The sequence below is a fragment of the Strongylocentrotus purpuratus genome, unplaced genomic scaffold (genome assembly GCF_000002235.5).
Source record: "Strongylocentrotus purpuratus isolate Spur 01 unplaced genomic scaffold, Spur_5.0 spur5_contig_863, whole genome shotgun sequence".
NCBI classification, from domain to species: domain Eukaryota; kingdom Metazoa; phylum Echinodermata; class Echinoidea; order Camarodonta; family Strongylocentrotidae; genus Strongylocentrotus; species Strongylocentrotus purpuratus.
This window is the reverse complement of record NW_022145572.1, coordinates 521,372-543,442: the sequence shown is the minus strand read 5'-3', so window position 1 is coordinate 543,442 and position 22,071 is coordinate 521,372. Positions and strand designations below refer to the sequence as shown.

Genomic DNA, 22,071 nt, shown 5'->3' with positions numbered 1-22,071 from the left:
TCAACATTCCCCGTTTTCAAGTTATGCTAGCGCGCAATTTTTTTGACATTTCCATCAGTGGGGGCTGAAGCCTCTTGCCCCAATATCTATTTCCTGGTTTAATAATTTGGCGAGTGAGCGAAGCGAGTGAGCGGAAATTTGAGCTTATGTATGTTGTGAAAAGTGTTAATTGTCACCAAAATATACGAGATAAGATATAACAAATGCATATTGGTAATTTTTAAATTTTCGGGGAAAGAGAGGCTGCAACACCATCCCGCATTAACTGCAGGTGTTTTGAAATCGAATCAGACTCCCCAAAAAATTATTAACCAAAACGCACGAATCCAGTTTCAAAAATCCAAATCCAAAAAATGTCAGCTTCAGAGGGGGGCACATCACCCCTCAGACTCCCTCTAAAAGTATTAACCGAATCGCACGAATCTAGGTAAAAAAAAAAATCAGCTTCAGAGCTAGAGAGGAACCCCCCCCCCCCACACACACACACACACACACACACACACACACACACACACAGACACCCCCTGTGCGCGCAAGCGTGAAATTTACGCTGGCGCTAATGCGTAAGCAGGGGCGGCGGAGCTATTTCCAAAGTGGAAAGCACCAACAAAAAAGGGCACCTACAAAGCGAAATCTCAAAGCGAAAATATACATTTTTTTAGACATTGGTATATACCCTTTCATTGTGATTCCATTATCAGGGACGATTTCAATATTTGTTTTTCTTTATATATCATACAAGTTATTGCTTAAGCATCACACTTTCGGCTGAGTGTGATTGTCTGAATATTCATTTGCGAGCGAGCAAAGCGAGCGACAAAAAAATGTAAGATCTGTGAGGTCGCAGAGTGAAAAAACCAAATCATGATGGGGTTATAAGCATCACGGAAGACTGAAAAAGCATTTGTTTTAAAGTGACATATATTTGTATCATCTATAAATGCGAGCGAGCGAGCGAGCTTTAGGGGAAATTACTCTTAGTCGCTTTAAATTAGGTGCAAGACTAATGATGAGCAGGTTAGGGGGCACGTGAACCCACAATACGAACAACAATACGAAAACAGAAGTTATATGAAATTGTCTTTAAGAGAGAAAGAGAGATTAAATTCTAAAATTAAATGAAAGGGGTTATGTGACTCTCAAGGAGGAAATTACAATTTCTATCGCTCATGACGACTATTTGGAATTTCCTTAAAAAAATTAAAGTTCAAGAACTTCCTGGGGCTCCGCCCCATGCAAGACTCCCGGCAACAGCAAATTATTTACACAATTTCTTGCTGTCTGCTGCCTCGAGATCACTGGAGCGAAGAAAGGTAACATATAGCAAGAATCCCTATTCAGTGAAGGATTTATCCCTTTTATTATTAAAGACTCCCGACGAAGGCTCTCCCCCTGCAAAATTGGAGAGAGTTTTTATGTAATTAAGCTTCTGACAACCACGCCCGTGGACCTTTTATCATTTACACAAAGGTAAAAGTGTATAGCAAGAATCCCTATTCAGTGAAGGATTCATCCTTTTTATGCAGATGCTTCTTTTACCATTCTTGACCAGAAGTGCGTTTCAAACTCAATGATATGGGCATCATCCCATTGAATGTTGTGTCCAGTGTTACGGGTTTGTTTTGCTACTTGCTGCCTAATCTGAGGGCTCTGTTGTGCTCTTTAAAAAGAGGACACAATAGGGGCGGCGCAATTTAAATATCAAGGAATGTATTAGAGTTTATTTCTAAAATGAAATGAAAGGGCTATTTGACTTTCAAGAGCGATAAAAACTCTAATCCATCCCTTGAAATTTAAATTGCACTGCCCCCATTCAGTGTGCCATTTTCAAAGAGCACAAAAAGGCTTCAGATTGAAGATTCCATCTCATAAAATTGTCTATAAGAGAGAAAGGGGTTTATTTCGAGAGAAAAAATGAAATGAAAGGGCTATTTGACAAGAGCCCTTTCATTTCATTTTAGAAATAACCTCTCTTCCTCTCTTTTAGACAATTTTCTCTCTTGAAAGTCAATATCCCTTTCATTTCATTTTAGAAATAACCTCTTTTTTTCTCCTAAAGACAATTTCTCTCTTGAAAAGGCTCTGCCAGGCCCCTCAAGCTCTGCCATGTTGTATGGATCTATTAGAAAGCAAAATAAGCCCACTCAATAATTGATATATATTAAAACGTCATAGCGATTCATCCAAATAAGAAATCCACGTAAGAGGTATTTTGAAAGTTTTAAGAAAATTCTTTCAAATTCCAGGATATTGGGTGTTCTTTTTCAGGAAACTCTATTTAAACTAGTGGAAGCACTGGTGGTTCTGTTTTTTTTAAACTGTAACAATTCTCCTTGGATCAGATATAGACCAAAAACAAGCCTCATTATCTTCAGTATACAAGTGTCATTTCGGACCTTACAGCTTTCATAGAAATCGCTTCTGGACCGTCAAAGAAAAAGTTTGAGAACCCCTGGTCTACGCATTATACACATCAGGACCAACTTGACAACTTGACAAAAATTTGAGGGGGGTTCGACCCCCCCCCCCCCCCTGCGTACGCGCCTTTTTTTTTCTTCCTCTTTTTTCCTTCTCAATTTTTTTGCGTCGCCAATAGGGGGGGGGCACGGCCGTTTCGGCCCACCCCTGGATCCGCCACTCTTTTTAGGTGTAAGAAGTACCCCATTTTCAACTCTGATAATTACCCATTGTACTTTGACACGGGCTCCTTTTTCTTTTCTAATAAGTGTCTTATCCCTTTCGATAAGTTTCCCCTTTTCCTCTCATCATTACACGTGCCCCTAATTTCAAGTGACTAAGAGCAATATCCCCCAAAGGTCGCTCGCTACGCTCGCTTGCATTTATAGTTATAATTATGTCACTTATCAAAGGTCTTTTCCGTCTGCTGTTATGAGAATGTGCTTATAACCCCATCAGGAATGGGTTCTTTCCTCTTTATAAGATGTAATAAGATGGAAGGTACTCAAATTTGGTTTGAACGGGGGTGTGCGGCTGAAGCGTCTAAACCCATACCCCTTTTTAAGGGTCATTTTGGCAGAAGATGGTACCCATTATTAGGGGACTTTGGATGAAAAGGCGATATGATTTCAATTGTTTTTGCGGGATTTTGCATTAGATTTAGGTTTACCATGTGATTTGGATAAACATGTATATAAATTATGCCTCTTTTTTTCCATGTTCACATACATGCTTGCAAAACTAAAAATATGTTATATGACATTCATTTTGTAAAGAGAAAAAGTGTAATTATTCATAATAATATAGTTCCTGAGCAGCCATACCCCTAGAATTATATTTTTGATAGGTATATATTTTTCATTTTTTATTGTTGATATTGCACCAGTAGATGTGGATTAAAGATAAAATTATGTAACCACTCATATTTTTCATACTTTTGTAATGATTTCATAACCACTTTACAGTTATATACAGTGAATAAAATATACACAAAATGAAGAAAAAGATGAAAATGTAATACTTTTATTGAACTGTATGGGAACAAACAATGCCAATAAGGTTAACACTAGCGTTGCATATGACGTGAGAAAGGGAGAGATAGATCGAGAGAGGCTGGGGGATAAAGCGAAAGAGAGGGAGATATATCTAATCACCAGGGACTGTAATATCACGATTACATAATAATAATAATAATATTTGCATTTAAATCCTCCTTGAAAGTTGAAACAGACAAATAAGAAGTATATTCCCCGGGGTCTATTCCTGTCCATCGATCTTTGACTTGAGCTGAGTGGTCCAAAGTTTTGTGTCAAAGGTCAGTCTCGGACGATCTTTACTAGATTGATTCAACAGGCTTTTCTTGAATTCATTCATTTTCCCTATACGTCAATACGGCTCACTTTTATTCAAACGACTGGATTCTTTTGTGGCGTCAGCTGTGTCTGGAGAACGTCAAATCTCTACTCAAAGAGTGCTTTTACTTTTGATAATTCGGCTTCACCGCAACGAAAAATATCAGCCATCATGTCTGATCCAGTTGTCATCGTTTCTGCCGTTCGCACTGCAATTGGTAAGTGAAGAAAGAGCGAATTCCGCCCATTGATTTGTCACGATTCGCCGCCTGCCCGTGTACGGTCCCACTCGCGAAGAATTGTGTGTTGTCATGGTTGTAAGTGTGTAAAATCCACGCCCACTTGACTATATAAGGTGTATCTCGGTTGACTGGCCAGCGCTGGTCCCCAGCCAGCTCCCAACTGCGACTGTATTTAGGGGAAGTGGATGTCAACCTTTAGAAACGGAGCATGGTATTAATTTTGACTAACTTCAGACAGGACTTGCCATGAGAAAACAATTGTAGGATGTCCAACAAATTTTGTAAATTTGTTGCACACATTTTTTATTTGATCAAAGAAAATAGAATTGTGAATGTGATATTTGATTGATGACCTTCCTCAGTCATGATCACATATGAAAATATTAAATATGATATTAACATCACCAAGCTTTAATTAGCACCCATAACCCTGTGTGAAGAGACAGGCAAACAAACCCTAGTAAAATTTTGTCTAGCTGAACACCCCTTCCCGCACCCAACAAACATTGCACACTGACTTTGCGCTTCAGAGATAGCTAGTGGACTCTTTCTTCTCATACAAAGTACTTTGAAATTGGTCAAATAATTAAAATAAATTATGAGATTTTGATATTGGAGTGATACTGATTTGCTTACCTTCCAATGTTCCTGATGATATTGATAAGTTGTACAATTTATATTACAAAAACGATAACCTCTTAGTCTTACGAGAGTTCGCGATTTTGATTCCGGTTGAAATGCAAAGACATGCAGTATACACGTAAAAAAACGATTATTGCTTTGCTAATTTGATACTTGCTTTACGATAATAGCAATTTGTGTTTAAAGGAGCGCGCGCAGGAAGTTTGCTAATTTGTGCGTGCGTCTTTGTATTCTGAATCGGTATTATCGTAAATATCTTTCACATGTTGTTTCTCCCAGCGTTAGTCTCAGTAATCACCTCTTTCCAAAAAAGATAAATCACAAAAAATCCTAGCCTGGAACTAATGCCCTTGTACAAGACATTAATCTTTGTCTCAACAGAGGTGTTGTACCTGTTAGGATGCAAAAGTCATTGTAATTCGCTCTGGATTGTAAGAGTCTGTAAAAGGGGGCGTGGTTGGAATGCTCTCCAGGGAATTTAAAATGTGCATACATTGTGTTCGAGCATGCCTGAATCCGATAACCGGGGTAATTATACATGTATTTCTGTAAAGTGCTCGGATACATTGTCGGTGAATAAATGCTACACAATAGATGTTTCATCATTGCTTCTATTGTTTATAGGTAGTCTGAATGGAGTATTGTCAACTGTAGCAGCCCATGATCTGGGAACCATAGTCATCAAGGAAGCCCTGCAGAGGTCAGGGGTCAGTAGCAGTGATGTTTCAGAGGTCATCATGGGTCAGGTGTACACAGCGGGTCAAGGCCAGAATCCAGCCAGGCAGGCCAGTGTGAATGCAGGAATACCAGTTGAGGTGACTAATGATTAGGAACATTGGGTAGAGGTCATTTGAAAGGTCAGGGGTCATTGGTGTGTCAAGAGGTCATCATGGGTCACACCTTTGTCCCCATTGCATATTATCGAGATTGCATCTTTGCCATCAGTATTAAATACCATGACAACATCACTTGACAACCAATGAAAATACGGTATTCAGACATGGAACAGTTACCATCAATGCAAAAAGGCCCAGGTCAGGTCAAAAGTTTTTGAAGAATCAAACAATCAAATTCATATGCAACCCATCATAGCTTCAAGTTCAAAGTTGATTGCAATTGTCCTGAGCATCTGTAGTGGGGAACAATTTAAATGTGGATAAGAAATTTGGCTTGAAATTAACCACTTGCTGTGTGTGCAGGAAAATATAAATCAACATGGGTATCTGTCCTCCTCATATTTGAAAATTGAAAAGCTGATCCATTTAAACTGATTTTTAAACATGTATTTCTAAATGCTGACTAACACCTTTGATGTACAGTACCTTTCATAAATGGGGATATAAATGTATTGCATGGCATTGTCGACTATTGGAATTTGATGACATCCGTTATTTATATCTCTCTGTTGTTTGCAGGTACCAGCAACTAACGTCAACATGCTGTGTGGTTCCGGCCTGAGGACAATAGTCCTAGGAGCGCAGGCAATCATGTGTGGGGACTCTTCCATTGTGGTTGCAGGGGGTCAGGAAAGCATGAGCCAGGTTGGTAATGGTCCATGAATAAACTCTGTGTCAGGAAGACCCACTTATCGTTATCTTTGAAAGCTAATTTGTTCTGTTTCAGGGAGGAGGGGGCAAGGAAGCGAAACAAAAGTGTGTAGAAGCATCATGGAATAATTCATTAAATATTTTAGTTGCATGTTATCAGTCATTTTTTTATGAAATGTGCATACTTTTCTATTACCACTATGGAGGCTCACTAATTGTGTTTAAAAAAGATTGTATAAACATGAGAGTTTATTAGATTTTGATTGTGAAGTCAGAAAGTATGAAGGTTTAAAGCCTTATGAGACTACATAGTATTATTGTGTATACAGAAGAAACTCTTCTATTGTGGTGGGAGGGGTCAGGAAGTATGAGTCAGAAGGGTAATAATTTATGTCCATGTTCCATACAGACCCACGTATAGCTATTTTTGAAAGCTCATACATCAAGTAAAGGTTGGGGTCATAAACCATGTTCGCAGAAACAGAGTTTATTACATTGTGGTGGTTTTTATTTTTTTATTTTTTTACTTCGACTGTGTGTAGAAAAAACTCTTCTATTGCATGATAGTTTGAGCCATAATGTCAGTACAAACTGTTAATGTATTTAAAAATTAACCAGTGCATACATGTAGCTATACATATTATTTGTGGAAGTAATTTATAGATAAGTCACAGAATGATCAAAACTTTGGAACATGTTGTTCTCAAAATTGACATCCTTTAGCTGCATGCACACCCATGTCTTTCTCCCAGTCGCACGACCAGTTGATTCATGGTGTGACATTTCGCTGGCAGCCCGCAAAAAAAGGCCATTACTGTTATAGCCTTCTTGTGGGGAACTGACGATATGCCACATTTGCCCCAGGCTTTATTTCGTCAACGTTGTAGGATAAGGATAAGGTTTAAGTTGCAACTTGGTTTTAGGTTAAGGTTAGGGTGAGGATTAGGTTTAGTGTTAAAGTCCAGGAGTTGACTGATGTTAGGAATTCAGTTAGCCTTACTCTATGAAGTCCACCACGACGCGTTTGTTGATGAAGAATATGTCATAGATCCATGATACGTATGTATTTCATTGTTTGTTCTCCCTCAGGCGCCCCATGCAGCCCATCTTCGTAGCGGTCTGTCCTTCGGTGACAAGCCTTTGGTGGATCTGTTAGTAAATGATGGCCTTATGGATGCATTCAATAATTACCACATGGGAATTACAGGTATATAATTGGTACTCAAAGACCCTATCCAATGAAAATGCAACTTTATATCAATAGAAAGCACAATGAATGTAGAATATATTTTAAAGGAATACAAAATATGTTCTCTTTTAGTATTGCATAAAAGAAACGTACAGTTGACAAGTGACAACATAACATGTGAACCTGATCAGCTCGCCTATGTAGCTAGCTTTCCGTTGATGTATAATGCATCTATTTCATTTTTTCGCTTTCGACATGGTCTTTAATTGTCCCATCAAGTGAATGTTCATGTACTCATGGTGAATTCACTCAAGATCTACTGTATCTTCTTCAATTGATAAGGTGTTGAAGGAAAAACCCTTCAAATTTCTTGCAGAGCTTCATGAACCTTGCATAAATGACAACTATTATGGAATACAAAAAGAATTTAAAAAGCTGCAAACCATTCCTATTTGGGAGAAATGATTCATATTTTTCTACCTTAAAAAAGAACTCTGTATTCTTCATCTTGTCTGAAACATCTGTATTTAAAAGCTTGCCAAATGCAATATATTCCTTATTCTGTCCTTGGAAAATCCTCATTATGCCTCAGAAAGTTGTATGGAATAACATTATTTTGTGAAAATTACCAATTTTGACAGCTGAAAACCTGGCCAAGAAATGGGAAATCACACGTGAACAGCAGGACCAGTTTGCTCTGGGGTCGCAGCTCAAGGCCGAGAAGGCCCAGACAGAAGGCATCTTCGCTACAGAGATCGTCACTGTGCCGATTAAGAGCCGCAAGGCCACGGTAGAGGTCAACGTTGACGAGTACCCAAGGAAGGGGTCAACCATCGAGGGGATGACTAAACTCAGATCGTGCTTTATCAAGGATGCAACGGGAACGGTTACTGCTGGCAACGCATCTGGTAAGCCCTCCTGTTACTTCTTCTTCTTTTTCTTCTTCTTCCTCGTTAAATGCTACTTCATGCAACGATTACGCACTGCAGTGTGGTGTGCCATGTCCAATATGTGTGTAGGCATCAATCCAGGTGCAAAATATATACATATAAAGTGATGTGCTGTTAAAAACGTGGACAGCGATGTGCTGCCATCAGTTGGTCGCTTCCTTCCATGTCCCTTCCATACCATTTTTTCTTCCTGACTGAGGTTTGCTCCCAGGGGAAAAAGCTTCATACAAATTTCATTTAACAAAGAACAAGAAGCCATGATTAACTTGTGAAAGATCATGTATGACAATCATTCAAAACTTTAGTTGCCGTTATCGACAAACTGACTTTGTCAGACCCTGGTTTGAAACTGAGTCAAAGACCGGTCCCCAGATGTAAATAATTAAATATGATTGATACATGTCTCATTGCTTGATTTTGGCTGATCTCAAGCTTTTTCATGTATCTATTTCAGGTCCTTTTCAGGCAACATGTTGTATAAAATGTGCAGGGCTCAACATGTTTTAGCCCTTTTTCAAGTTTAATGAGTTAAACCAACTGGTGTCTATGATGGCTGTAAAAACCCGATTTACAATCACTCACACAGACACTAAACTTTAAGAAATGCAGAAAAACCTATTTTAACAATGCAGAATTAAGATCTGCCAGAGTACATTTCCTACTTCCTTGGAAGAGGTTCATCTGATTGGTAGTACTTCCATAAATTGCCTACTCGTTGCTGCAGGCATCTTCAATACTGATGTTTTATCGCCACTAGCTGGGGTAGTAGAACAGTCCAAGATAGAGCCATCTATACACAGAGTTTGGCAAACCTGGTTGGAGTTGGAGACAACATGGCAACTACTGCTTTGTTGAGCAAGCACAAAACAAAAGAATATATGCCATGTTGTCACCCAGGGAAACCAAGTTGGCCAAACTCTGTATATAGATGGCTCTGGTCCGAGAGAATGGGAATGTACAGCAGGGTGCTACAAGAATTTTTTTCACCACTTGCCCTGTCGGGCAAGTGGGTTTTCAATTTACTTGCCCAAACAATATTTCCACTTGCCCAAAACTTTTAAGGCGGTGCCTCCATGTTTACTAGCACAATCGAGAAAAAACAGCTGATCAACGCACGTGTGTGTCTGTGCAAGCCGCTGTCATTTGGAAACGTAGGCTAATTTTCAGCTGTTAATAATTTGGGTCAACTCTTCCATCAAGAAACGTCATGTAAATAATGGGTAATCAACTATTTTAAATAAAGTACGGACATTTTTATTTCATCATTCACTGCTATAAATATCATGCCAAAATTTGTAAATTCTTACTAAATAATAATATTGAAGATATTTTACGATAAATCTCGGATAAGTATGCGAAAACTAGACTAAACAACGTCGCTAAAACCATGAAAACAAAACAACAACGGCTTATATTCTGGGGGTCTCGATACTATTATCACAATGACTCGCTCGGTCGGATCTTGAGACCGCAGTAATAAATTGAAAACAAGACAAAAACATTCATCTGATTTATATGAGCAGCGAGTTTTAAATAATATGTTCACAATCATTAACAGTCATTATGAATAAATATCAAACATTTGACTTTTTGTACTTACTAGAAAATCCCTGTTGTTTATTCCATTCCGATTCGCACGTGTTCATTTCCCTAGAATAATGACGTCATATTTGGCGTGATTCAACCAATCGGCAATCAGAGAATAGCAAAGGCCTGTCGGTGCGGCCTGCAGAGCTAGAGAGAGAGAGCGCGAATAAGCTCGCAGCTGGTACGATCGCGCTAGCTGTCTCTAGCTAGCTCACGGCCGGCCGTGCGTGGAGGCGGAGCGGCATTCATGGCTTGAAGTGTCACTGTTGCATGCGCGCTGAGCTAGCTGAGCTGGCTAGCTGTCTGTGAAGTTTTTTCGAAATCGGAACGATCGCTTTTTTGCTTCTGGATTTTGACGACGGGTAAGAAGTTGACGGGTGAATGGTAGAGTTCTTGGACACTAGGAAATTACTGTAAAAGTATCACTTGCCCGAATCGGGCAAGTGATAATTTGATTTACTTGCCCGACGGCTCAATTTGGTTGCCCCGGGATGTCGGGCAAGCGGGTTTGTCGCGCCCTGTGTACAGTCATGATAGGTTAAAGTGGCCCATGTCGTGGTTCATGACATCTTTCTGGATATGAACCACCTCCCTGATCCATCTTTTATACTACATCATCTATTCCTCTCGCCCAGGTATCAATGATGGAGCAGCAGCAGTGGTTCTCATGAAGCTGTCCGAGGCTCAGAAAAGGGGTGTGGCACCTCTAGCAAGGATAGTATCATGGGGCCAGGCTGGGGTAGATCCAGCTATCATGGGGTCTGGTCCTATTCCTGCTATCAAGAAAGCTGTAAGTAGATCCATCCCATCTTTTCGTCCCTATTTTCACGAAGTGACGGTAGTGAGGAAAATCATCACGCAAAGTGAATGCAATTTTTTTCACTACCGTCACTTCGTGAAAACAGCGACATTTTTATCTGGTGGGGAGGGGTGAGAAGATTTTTTACTGCTCAAAGCAATATTATCTAGGATCATTTTTGTTCTCCCGAATGGTCACATGAATTGTAATATTAAAGCTGAAGGGTGTTAGATGCCTTCTGGGCCCCGTTGCCCCAAACTTACCATTGATGGTAACTTCGCCATCGATGGTCACTACCATGGAAACCTTGATTTTGATTGGCTGTTGAGCCCTGTTACCATGGTAGTTACCATCAATGGTAAGTTTTATGCAATGGGCCCAGGTTGAAGAAGGAGCTCTATCAAATATAAGTTTTGGAGCAGTATGATTGCAGGGGCCCTTGGGGAGAACAGTATTTTATTTGATTTGATTTGATTTAAATTATTTATTTCTGTTTGATTTTCTTTTTCTTTCACAGTTTTACAAATATATAACAAACTAAATTTAACTAATCATTGCAAATTTTACACATGATGAGGCTACCCTTGATGAACAAGGTATATTATTACTATTGTGTAACAGGTATGAAATCTCTGCATTTACACCTAACCAGACCTGTTGTTGTTGTTGATAATATTGGTCATGTGGTCATTCAGGACCTCATTTGGATAGAAGCTGGTCAGTGCCTATCTGGACGTCAGTTAGAAGGGCCTGCAGCTAAAGTGTAGTCATTAAAACAAAATGCATCACTCATATTTACTATTCTGTTTTTTGTTCTTTTCATTCCATAGCTTGAGAAAGCAGGCTGGAGCCTTGGTGATGTTGACCTGTTTGAACTGAATGAGGCGTTTGCAGCGCAGTCTCTCACAGTCACCAAGGAGCTTGGTATTGACACCTCAAAGGTAAATTTATTTTCAGGGATGAACATGATGACTTTTGCAGTATATTTAACAGAATATAAGCTTACCGGTATCTAAATGGACTGAAATGCACTTATGAGAGCAAGACATACACGTTAGCATGGATACATTTACTAGAAGGTGAAGAATACTCTTCTTAAGACCAAAGTTTTATCATGAACTTATAAAAAAATGAATTCTCATTTTTGTTTACTGACTCATCATTCATATCTCTTTTCTTTCTCTCTCTCCCTCTCATTCCATTTTGTACACCATTTCTCTGTCCCTGTTTCTCTTATGGACTTTTATATTTCTACCTTTTATCACCTCTTATTTATCCCCTTTTTGTTTATCTTTCTCCTTTGTTCCTCTATCTCTTCTCTCTTCTCTCATTGTCTTTATCTCCCCCTCACTCTCTCTCTCTCTCTCTCTCTCTCACTCTCTCTCTCTCTCTCTCACTCTCTCCTTCTCCCTCCCTCTTGCACACATCCCTCCCCCCCCCCCCCCTCTCTCTCTCTCTCTATCTCTGTCTCTCTCTGTGCAGGTCAATATCTACGGAGGAGCCATAGCCCTGGGCCACCCCTTAGCCGTGTCGGGCACCCGCATCATCGTCACCCTACTCAACGCCATGAAGAGGACCAATGCCAAGAAGGGCTTGGCTGCACTCTGTATCGGGGGAGGGATGGGCATTGCCATGTGTGTAGAAACTTCATAGTCGGGCAAATAACAATCTCATTCAATCTCAGTAAATCAATTTTTAAAAATTGGTCCTGCTTTTGTGGGAATAAATTCCTAAGTTGCAAAGTGTTTAATGGTAGTAGCATCCATTTGCAACCCATAAATGGATGGTAAGAGACATTTAATTAAGATGATTAAATTGAATGTATGATTAATTAGCCTGAAAGTAAGTTACAAGCAGAATATTTCTTGAACAAATGAATTTGTAGGAATTGGTGAGCATTTTCAGATTGAGCTTTCTCAAATATACCAAGCAGCTGAAACTGGATATAAAGACCACCCAGACATGACAAGAGAAACGGTCCTTATGAACAAGTAGTCTATATATACAGGTTTCTGTAAAACATGCCTCAATGTGAAACACTCCCAAGCGAAACCAAAAAAAAGCCAGTCTTTTGAAATGCTGCACTGTCATTGAATTCAAAGAGGTGATAATCTAAGCTCAAAATTTGTCTTATATTTTTGATGAGGGAATGTTGATACAAACCTTCCCCCTTTTTACAGAGAGTGAATATTATCCTTTGATTTCGAACCAAACATACATAACTTAGATAAAAGAACATGAGTATATATATTGAATAAGGCATGTACATATTCTTTTTATCATTGAAAGAAGCCATTATGTGGGGATCCCTTTGATGATTTTTTGTAAGTCTATTACACTTTTTTCCTGTTGATATATAATGTACTTTAAAATGATTTTAATGACAACTCACTGAAAATGTTCTGTTGAAGTATCTGTGTTTTTTTGTAAATTATGAAATTTCCAAAAATAATAGATTGTAAATGCTAGAAGAATGGTCAGCATTATATATTTTTTCTATTTTTGTTGGACAATTTGTTTTATCTTTTGTTGTTGTGGTTGCTTTAAGTTTGTTGGCTCTATTCATCAATTTTGATGATTTCTGCCAGGCTTTGTGTGAAAGGGCGTCTTGCTCTCTCTCCTGCAGCTCTACTTAATTTTGATTTCATGCCTACACTTTATGCTTTCAGGAATGGGGACCAATGTACAAAATTTTGACATATTACGACATTTGTGAAAATGTACATCTGTTTATCTGTGTATGTCTGAATGAAAAGTAATGTGTATTGAAAACTAAAATGGACGAAGAGCCAGTTGAAAACATGGCTGGCAGAAAACAAAATATAATCATGATTTATAATAATTTCTTCCTTATTCAAGAGGAATAAATGGATTAATTTAGCTGGCTTCCTGTCGTATAGAGGTTCTGAAATTATCTTTGACCCAAAGTGCTATTGTGGTTGTGACTGCAGTGTGTATCAATTATCAAATAGATGAACATATCACTGCATGAACCACTTATGCGAGCAGGGTAAAGGAGAACTACTGTGATGTTGTTTAATATGAAGGACACCATTTTAACAGAACAACCTCGTTATTGTGGAAAACTTTCAGTGACAATGTAGTTTTGCTAGTCCACTCTCCTTGTATTCTATTGCTTCCTAGCCTTGATTCAACAAGGTTTCCATATTGCAAGGTAGTTACCCTTGTGACTAGGAGTTTACTCATTTAAACAGGGTCATTTTGCAAGGCTACACTTGTTTGTATTCCTTTATTTTGTATCTCGGATATAACAAGGTTTTGGTAAAACAAGCTCATTCCTGATCCCAAGGAGTTGTTTAAATGAGGTTCTACTGTAATCTCGTGGTAGCTGTGATATTAGCTATCTGTATTAAATTACTTGAAGATCCAACACAAAGGAGATACATTAATCATGAGAGTGTAGATGCATTTTTGCTAAAGTTGTGTAAAGACAATTTACAAGTGTATTGCCCTAAATAATTTTAAACAATGTGCAATGATTTAAAAAAGGCATCTACGATTACACAGTAAAATGGATTTCATACTATGAACATTTCTCTGTGTATTGTTTGTAAGAGATGTTCCACTCGAACTCAGGGCAGGAGAAGGATTGTTTTATTTGTTTCAATTCAGTTATGAAAGTATTCAAAGTTGAATTTAAAGCTAATATCAGGCCTCTATATGATGATCATCTGTGGCGGACGTATTCGCTTTACTAAATATATAACTTTGTATGAAATTTCAACTTGTAATTATGTATTTGTCGATTTACAGAGGATTTCATGTCATTTGGTGTATGGTAATTATTAGTACTTGAATAAAAATTAATGCTTTCTCATACTTCAGTTGATTAATTGAGTATTGTAAAGTGTTCTCAATAAACCATATAAACAAAAGTGCCGTAGTCGAAATTCGAGGGTCGTGGTTCGATCCCCGACAGGGCACTTATGTCCTTTGGCAAGGCTTTAATTTTCATTTGCCATGCTCGACCCAGTGAGGTATTGGTACCTGGCAGGAATTAATTCCTTGAAATGCTGGAGCGCTGTAGTGGCAGCTGCTAGGCTAAAGCCGGGGTAATAATAAATGCGCCTCGGAATAGAATTTCTAGATAGACGGCGCTATTGAAATGCCCATTATTATTATTAATATTGTTTGAAAGTTTCTTGAATACAAAGACTTGTAATGCATCAAAAGGATATTAGCAAGCACTACACATGGATGGAACAAAAACTAAGAAATAAAGAAAGACAAAATGCAATTATTATTCATTTATAATACAAAGATTTATTTACAAGTAGATGCTCACAACTACCATCCTCAACATTGGGAGACACAGAAATTTGAAAGTATTAAAAAGTGACTATACAAACAAGAACTAAAAGAAAAAGGGATTTACATTTTAATAGTGAAAATGCCAAGGCATATTAAAACAATTTTAAAAGAATGTTAAACCTTCTGCATGTCGTTAATTTTTTGTAATACAAAAAAAAAAATCACAAATAAAGACCATCAGATAGTTAGAATGCCAAGTCCACTCTATTTGTCATGTACTTCAGTTCTATCAAGCTGGACTATGAATCTAGTTGGCTTGCATCAGAGAATAAGACATTCTGGGGAATTAGGGATGAGTTACATGTTCAAGGTAAATTTCTGAGACCAGGGGCCCGTTCCTAGAAACCGTCATAAGTCTAACTTCTTGACTATCGGTATCCCATTGAAACGTGTGTTAATTTTATAACACAAGTTTCAATGGGATAGTCAAGAAGTTTGATAAGACTCGTGACGGTATCTAGGATCGGGCCCTTGGATATAACATTACTTTAAAAGCCACATAGCCACACATGCCCTAGTTTATTTCAAATGCAGAAAGATGCAATGAAATTGATGTCCAAATATCCTATGTTAACGTATACACTGGCATACAAGATAAAACATTATAAACATCCTTGCCCATTATGAACTGTTAAAAACTCTTAATCTTGGAACTAGAACAACTTTTGTACACCTCACTGTCTACTATACTAAAAAATAATCACTAAAATGAAGTGTGTGGAGTCATGAAATTTACTGATTGAATGGCTGGTACATTACACAAATACAGAGGAGGAATGGGAAGTAGAAATCTTGTTAAAAGATGAACCATTTGGTAAACCAGCAAAAATGAATCAAACCTGCCTCAGATTTATTCCAAGATATTTATGTTTGAAGACAATTTGTTACACTAGTATATGATTTGTCATTCTGAAATAATATGCCCAAGAGTAGATTGAACCAATGTTGGCGATTGCCTAGAGCAGCCAACTCAACTCTTCATTCAATCATTATGTAAAATTCAGAATTCTGTAAGCAGCAATAAAAGTATCAACACCTATTATCAATTCATGTCTTTGCAAAGAGATTTTATCATTCTCTGAATTATGCATCTCTTCTCTTTTCTTTTCTTCCAATGTATCATATCAGGTGCAAATGTATATGCAATTGCTAAATGCCAAGGTCATACAAGACATTCTATCCTGCTTGTTCCATTCGCATAATATCCTCATTCCTTCCCTTTCATAGCATTTAAAAAGAATCTTGCTTTTTAATACTTCTGTACCTAAGAAAAGAATGATTTTTAATGCCATAGGCCTTCCGTCTCTTGACAGAAGATTTGTGTGTGATTTTTGCCATTACCACGAGTCACTGTCGATGCAAATACCTTCTTCAAATTCCTTCACACCGCCTCCTCGTCTTCCCACCCTCAACCTCCCACAACTCCTCCCACCCACCCCTTCTTGACCCCACCCTATGAGTCTACCTCTTCCTTTTGATCCACTACCTACTACTCATACCACTGCATCCATCACCGCCCCCAACCCCCTCTCCTCCCCATCCCCATCCCCATCCCGCCTCCTCCCATCCCTCCTCCGCCTCCCATCCTTCCTCCTCCTCCTCCCATCCCTCCCCCTTCCCCTCCTCCGAGCCCACCCCTCGGGGGCAAGGTGATGGCGATATCGATATAATCACCAATGGTGAAACTCTGAGATCCCAGGGTGACGGAATCGTCCGGTCCCTTGCGCCCGGAGCAGGTCATCCCGATCTCCCTCATCTGGTAGGCCTGATTGCGTCTGGGATGAGGGTGGACGATGGCAAAGTCGAAGTATGTGCCTCGCCGCCGAGCGTCCGGGTTGACCTCCTTCACGAGGCTGGATAACTCTTTTAATGTAGCATCCATCCTAGGAAGAAAACAGAATCAAATACAAACAATAGAATTAAAGGCAATAATAATAATAATAATAATAATATTCTGTTCTTGTATAGCATGTAAAACATAATGAATTAACGTCTCCATGCGCTTCCAAAGAGCTTTGGAAATTATTACTCTAGCTTTAGCTCCAACTGCCGTTATCAGCACATAGTGCATTTCAAGGAATAATCCTACCAGGTACCTGGGTTGAGTGTGGCAAATGTAGATTAATGCCTTGCCAAAGGACATTAGTGCCACGACGGGACTCGAACCGCAAACCTTGTGATCCAGAGTCCAGTGACATATCCACTCAACCAAAAAGAGGGTACATTGTAGGGCACAGAAGAAAGCTCTCTGTATCTAAAACCCCTGCATCAAACACATAGTACATGGCTTCTCATCACAGCATCAAAATCTGCTTAAAATTATCTATAGAGTCCGACTTCAGTTGATATTTCCCATAATGTAAGGGTACTGAATATTGCTATACTTGTTGCCAATTTTCTCATGTACATATTTAGCCACTACCATGCCCATGGTAAATCATTATTTCTAAAGAAAGTAACATACTGTACATGTATGTTTAATTGTTACTTTTTTGCTGCAACATGTTTATGTGAAGAATTTACCAGCTTATTTTGAAATGGCGATAGCTCAGTTGGTAGAGCGACCCGGGTTTGACACCAAGGCGATGCGCTAGTGCCCTATGGTAAGGCATTCATCCCCATTACCAGGTCTCTTGGAGAGGACCTAAAGCCGTTGGTCCTCTGGTTGCTTACTAACAAGCATTTAATGCTTTCTTAGCAGTCAGTTAAAATAACCACCACTACATTGTAAGGGCTAAAACCAGTCACAGGGTTTTTCCTTTATAGCATGAAAATTGACCCCATAAGTATGGTTTCCCATATATTCTGAACGATAAAAAGTCTGAAAAGCCTGAAACAGAGGGGCTACAGTCATTCAAAAGCTTAAAAGCTTGAAAACTGGCACCTCTGCATTCAGTGAAACTGTTACAATGACCAACTTACCATGTGTAGATCTGCAGTTCGTTGGCTGGGACTGTGCCCCTAGAAAACTCATGTTCCTGGTGATGGCGATTGTTACTACAGAACACCCTCAATAGCAGTGGGCACGTCTGTGGAAAAGACGAACGACAAAATACAGACATTTAATACAATGTGACATGAACTGAGTTTACCTAGATTGAGACTTACATTAGTACTTGTATTAATTTGCGTGTATGTGTGTGTGTGTGTGTGTAATTGGGGTTTTCACAGACGTGTGACAATCAGATATGATTATTTAGGTCTGGGGACCGACTTTTAACGTCACCATCTGAAAGAAGTGACTCAGTTTCAAACCTGCATCCTCGGCTGAATCAGTTTGTAACTTTCATTGATAGCTGGATCAGGGTGCACGCCAAAACGCCCTGTGTGTGTGTAATTGGGTTTTTACAGACGTGTATCAATCAGATCATTATTTAAGTCTGGGGACTGACCTTTAACGTCACCATCCGAAAGACGTGACTCAGTTTCGAACATGCGTCCTCGGCTGAATCAGTTTGTAACTTCCACTCTTAGCTGGATTACAGGCGCACGCCGCACGCCACACGCCACAAGCCCACAATGCCCTGTGGTACACTAGCTCTAATTTAACTATTGTTTTTAATTCATTTCATTTCCAAAAAATTGTTTATTAAATTCTCGATCATGACAACCTTCGTATTTCACTCAAGTCATGGCATCTAGACACTAGATAAAAAGAGATTATAAAAAAATGATCAAAATTATTAAAATTATTCAGAAGTAATTGAGTGGCCCTAGACTGCTGGAAGAATTCAACAAAAGAAAAAGACGTATAGGTCTAAGTCTTAGGGCTTTCAAATTTCAGCATTTATGGCATGCATATTTCAGTAAACGAATTTGAAAGAAAAATCTACAAGGCACAAATCAACATGACGTCTACCTTAAAGTTCCGAGAGTCCTCAATTTTTTATTTTGTTGTCGTAATTAAGAAAACTGGCAATAATTTGATTTGAGTAAGACTTGTAAATAGGCCCTACAGTACATTACTACTAAAGAAATACACACACATACACACATATTCTCATGTACACTCGTACCATCTTAAATATTAATTGCGAGTGGGGAAAGAGGCGGGGTATCGACCCTTTTTTATGGCCCGTGATTGGTACAGGCTTATGGTACACGAAAGACAACATATGGGACTACAATATAAAATATTTTTAAAAGCTAAACACCCTACCATTATTTGGGGGCTTTTTGCGTCCAAACTTTGCAATGTATTTCCGCCAAACGTTCACACTAATTTTTCAAAATACTTATACGATGCATTTTTAGCTTACCTTTTCACGATCTATCGGGTTTTCTGGCGCTGGAGGCTTGTTATCGACCTCTGTGATCCGTGATACCACGTGAGACGCCATCTTTGTCAAGATTGTAATTATCGTTCCAGACTCTCTCGATCTCTAGCTCTCAAAACAGTTATCAAAAAATTAGATGCTTTATCCTTTCTTTCACTCTTCCTTCCGGTTTGACTTTAGAATAGTTGTTGTTGTTTTTTGTTGTAATGGCAATCAGTCAAGACCTGACTATTATCACCAACGCCTTTCTTTCAAATATTAATTTCTTTCTTTCTCTTTTTTCAAAATAAGAGTATCAAAAATAATACCTCATCACCGATAGGGTTTATAATATGTTCATGAACGTTATAAATTTTATAAACGTTATATATAACCTAGGGTTATACTTATACTATAGGTATAGAGTCAGGGGTCAGCCGGCGGCAGGGGAGGGCCGCCAAAGAGGGGGCCCAATTTGTGAGAAAAATATTTAGCGAAACAGCCAGTCGATGAACAAGCGAGGGGCGGAGGCGGGGGTCAGGTATAAGGAGGACTAATTTTTGTTTTGCCCCAAAAAATGTGAAAATCGCACCCCCCCCCCCCCCCGTCGCCCTTGATGAGCACCAGGGGAGGGGGTCAGTCGTCTATATAAAGGTGACTGTTTTTACAGTGTTTTTTTTCCTCAGGGAGCCGCCCCCCCCCCCCCCCCCTGGATCTGCCACTGGCTAGACTTAGATTTAGGGTCATTCACGTCTTTTTGCACTAGATTAGCTTTGGTGAAAATCTGGTCAATTTTGTGGTGCGGGTGTTCTCAAGTTGCTCCTACTTTCTTTATTCGATCTGCTCCATAATTTCCATTTCTTTATTTTCTGTCTTAATTTCTTTCTTTCTTTCAATCTTATGTCTTTGGTTCTTTATTATCATTGGTTAGGCCACTGGAGAAGGGTGATGAATTAGTTATAGGCCTATAAACGGTGGGGCAGCTCTGTTTAAGTTTGTAACTTTTTAAATATTTTTTGTCACCATGGACTTTCAAATTTCTAATGGCATTTAGTACCGTATGAAATACTCAGTGACATTAGGCACCAAAATCATTTAAAATGGCGTCTTAAACGAGGCCTGAGAAGTAGCCCCCCCCCCCCCCCACTCCACCACCACGATTACTAGACAGTGTGGACAGTACCAAGCAGTGTGGAGTGCATGGGACAGTCATGGAAACTGGGACAACATTCTCAAAAATGCTAAAATCACTATTAATTTTCAACACCAATTTATTGTCCTATAAATGTTTGAGATATTGATGGAATAATTTTTTGAAATAGGAAACATCTATTGAATCGCTGATCTAACTATAATATTACCCTTAGTGAAAATAAAAATGGATAAATTGATTAGGACTAGTTTTATGAATTCCATCTAAATTTCGACATTTTCACACAATAAAGATTTTTTTTTAAATACAATTTATATATTTCTTGGTATTCACAAGTTTTCCATGAATTGTTTTCAATAATCTGTAAACAGGTACCCTATAGTCTTATACTTTCAGCACTTTTTAAAAAAACATTTTTGACATATCAAGCAGTTTCATATTTCTACCATCGTTCTGCACACAATTATATAGGCCTATCTCTTTATATTTCTTATTTGTATTTGAAACCTTTTGTTGCAATAAGGGAAAAATAATTGGCCTACCATATCTATGGACATAGAAAAAGTGTAACTTACATAATTATATGTGACACAGTGTCCCAATACACCCAATTGGGGAGAAACTCAAATACTTCACACCCACTGAATATATATATATATTAGTTTATCATTTAAAAAGAAATACTATTGCCGCATTAAATGGGTCACATCGGAGCTCTAAACTCTATATGCAATGTGTTTAGAACAGCCAAGGAGTTAAAGCAGAGCATATAGTACACCAGGAAATATATAGGCCAACTTGTAAAACCGTGGACAGCAAGGCGCCGAAATAAAGGAGGGGGCGGGGGGGGGCAGTCGTCAAAAATGAAGAAGTGACAATTAAGCCATGACTACCTATTTAAAGCTACATACAGATTTGTGGTATTGGCGTAGATACATTTTGTGAAAATAGGTAGTTAAGATCTTTTGTAGGATTTAAACAAATTTGTTTATTTATTTTTCATTCTCTTTATTATAGCTCCTTTTTTAATTTTATTTATTTCCCTAATTCGCCCTTTCTGGGCTGGCACGAACGCTTGAAGGAAAAGTATTGTATTGTATTATTGTATTATTTATTCGGCACTTTCAAGAAATATAACAATTCAACAATATAAACATGGTAAATACAAAATTGGAATGACAACAAATTGCAAATACAAATTTTTGTAGCAATATTCTGAGTGCAAAAGATGGCGGCCAGGGAAGAAGAGAGCAAACTTAATTACTGTAACCGTGAAGGTCCCTCCGCCCAACCAACTGATGCACTCAGAAGACTGGTAAAAATATAGCATAAGGACAAATAAGACAAATCAAGTAACAAATCAAGGATAAACAATAAAAATATAAAGAAAGGCGAGGCACGAGCATATGTAACGCCAACATAGAAATTATAGATAACATATTACAAATTTGCAATTTCAATAACATATTACAAATGTACAATTTCAATAACATAATAGCATTGACTCTCCATAGAAATATAATGTAACTAGCATGTTCAATATTTATACTGGGGTTTTCTTTACC

General features: G+C 38.5%; 2 protein-coding genes across 2 annotated transcripts; one reads left to right on the top strand and one right to left on the bottom strand.

The window, feature by feature from the left end:
* Positions 1–3,857: 3,857 nt before the first annotated feature.
* On the top strand, positions 3,858–13,251 carry LOC763037 (acetyl-CoA acetyltransferase, cytosolic). Its single transcript, XM_030972613.1, has 8 exons — positions 3,858–4,027; positions 5,318–5,508; positions 6,109–6,234; positions 7,330–7,447; positions 8,071–8,337; positions 10,602–10,756; positions 11,596–11,706; positions 12,248–13,251. Exons 1-8 carry the CDS (start codon positions 3,982–3,984, stop codon positions 12,416–12,418), a joined length of 1,185 nt encoding a protein of 394 aa, XP_030828473.1. The 5' UTR covers positions 3,858–3,981; the 3' UTR covers positions 12,419–13,251.
* Positions 13,252–16,607: 3,356 nt separating this feature from the next.
* On the bottom strand, positions 16,608–19,483 carry LOC115919211 (histone deacetylase complex subunit SAP18-like). The gene is made up of 3 exons (XM_030972418.1): positions 19,357–19,483; positions 18,020–18,126; positions 16,608–16,980 (listed from the first exon to the last, which is right to left on the bottom strand). The coding sequence occupies exons 1-3, from the start codon at positions 19,435–19,437 to the stop codon at positions 16,608–16,610; spliced, it is 561 nt and encodes a 186-aa protein (XP_030828278.1). The 5' UTR covers positions 19,438–19,483.
* Between the last annotated feature and the right edge of the window lie 2,588 nt (positions 19,484–22,071).

Coding starts and splice junctions, on each gene's coding strand:
- LOC115919211 (XM_030972418.1), bottom strand. CDS start 19,437: ATGGCGTCTCACGTGGTATCACGGATCACAGAGGTCGATAACAAGCCT. Junction 18,127..19,356: donor ACCCGATAGATCGTGAAAAG/GTAAGCTAAAAA, acceptor TCTTTTCCACAG/ACGTGCCCACTGCTATTGAG. Junction 16,981..18,019: donor GAACTGCAGATCTACACATG/GTAAGTTGGTCA, acceptor TTTTCTTCCTAG/GATGGATGCTACATTAAAAG.
- LOC763037 (XM_030972613.1), top strand. CDS start 3,982: ATGTCTGATCCAGTTGTCATCGTTTCTGCCGTTCGCACTGCAATTG. Junction 5,509..6,108: donor ATGCAGGAATACCAGTTGAG/GTGACTAATGAT, acceptor TGTTGTTTGCAG/GTACCAGCAACTAACGTCAA. Junction 10,757..11,595: donor TTCCTGCTATCAAGAAAGCT/GTAAGTAGATCC, acceptor TTCATTCCATAG/CTTGAGAAAGCAGGCTGGAG.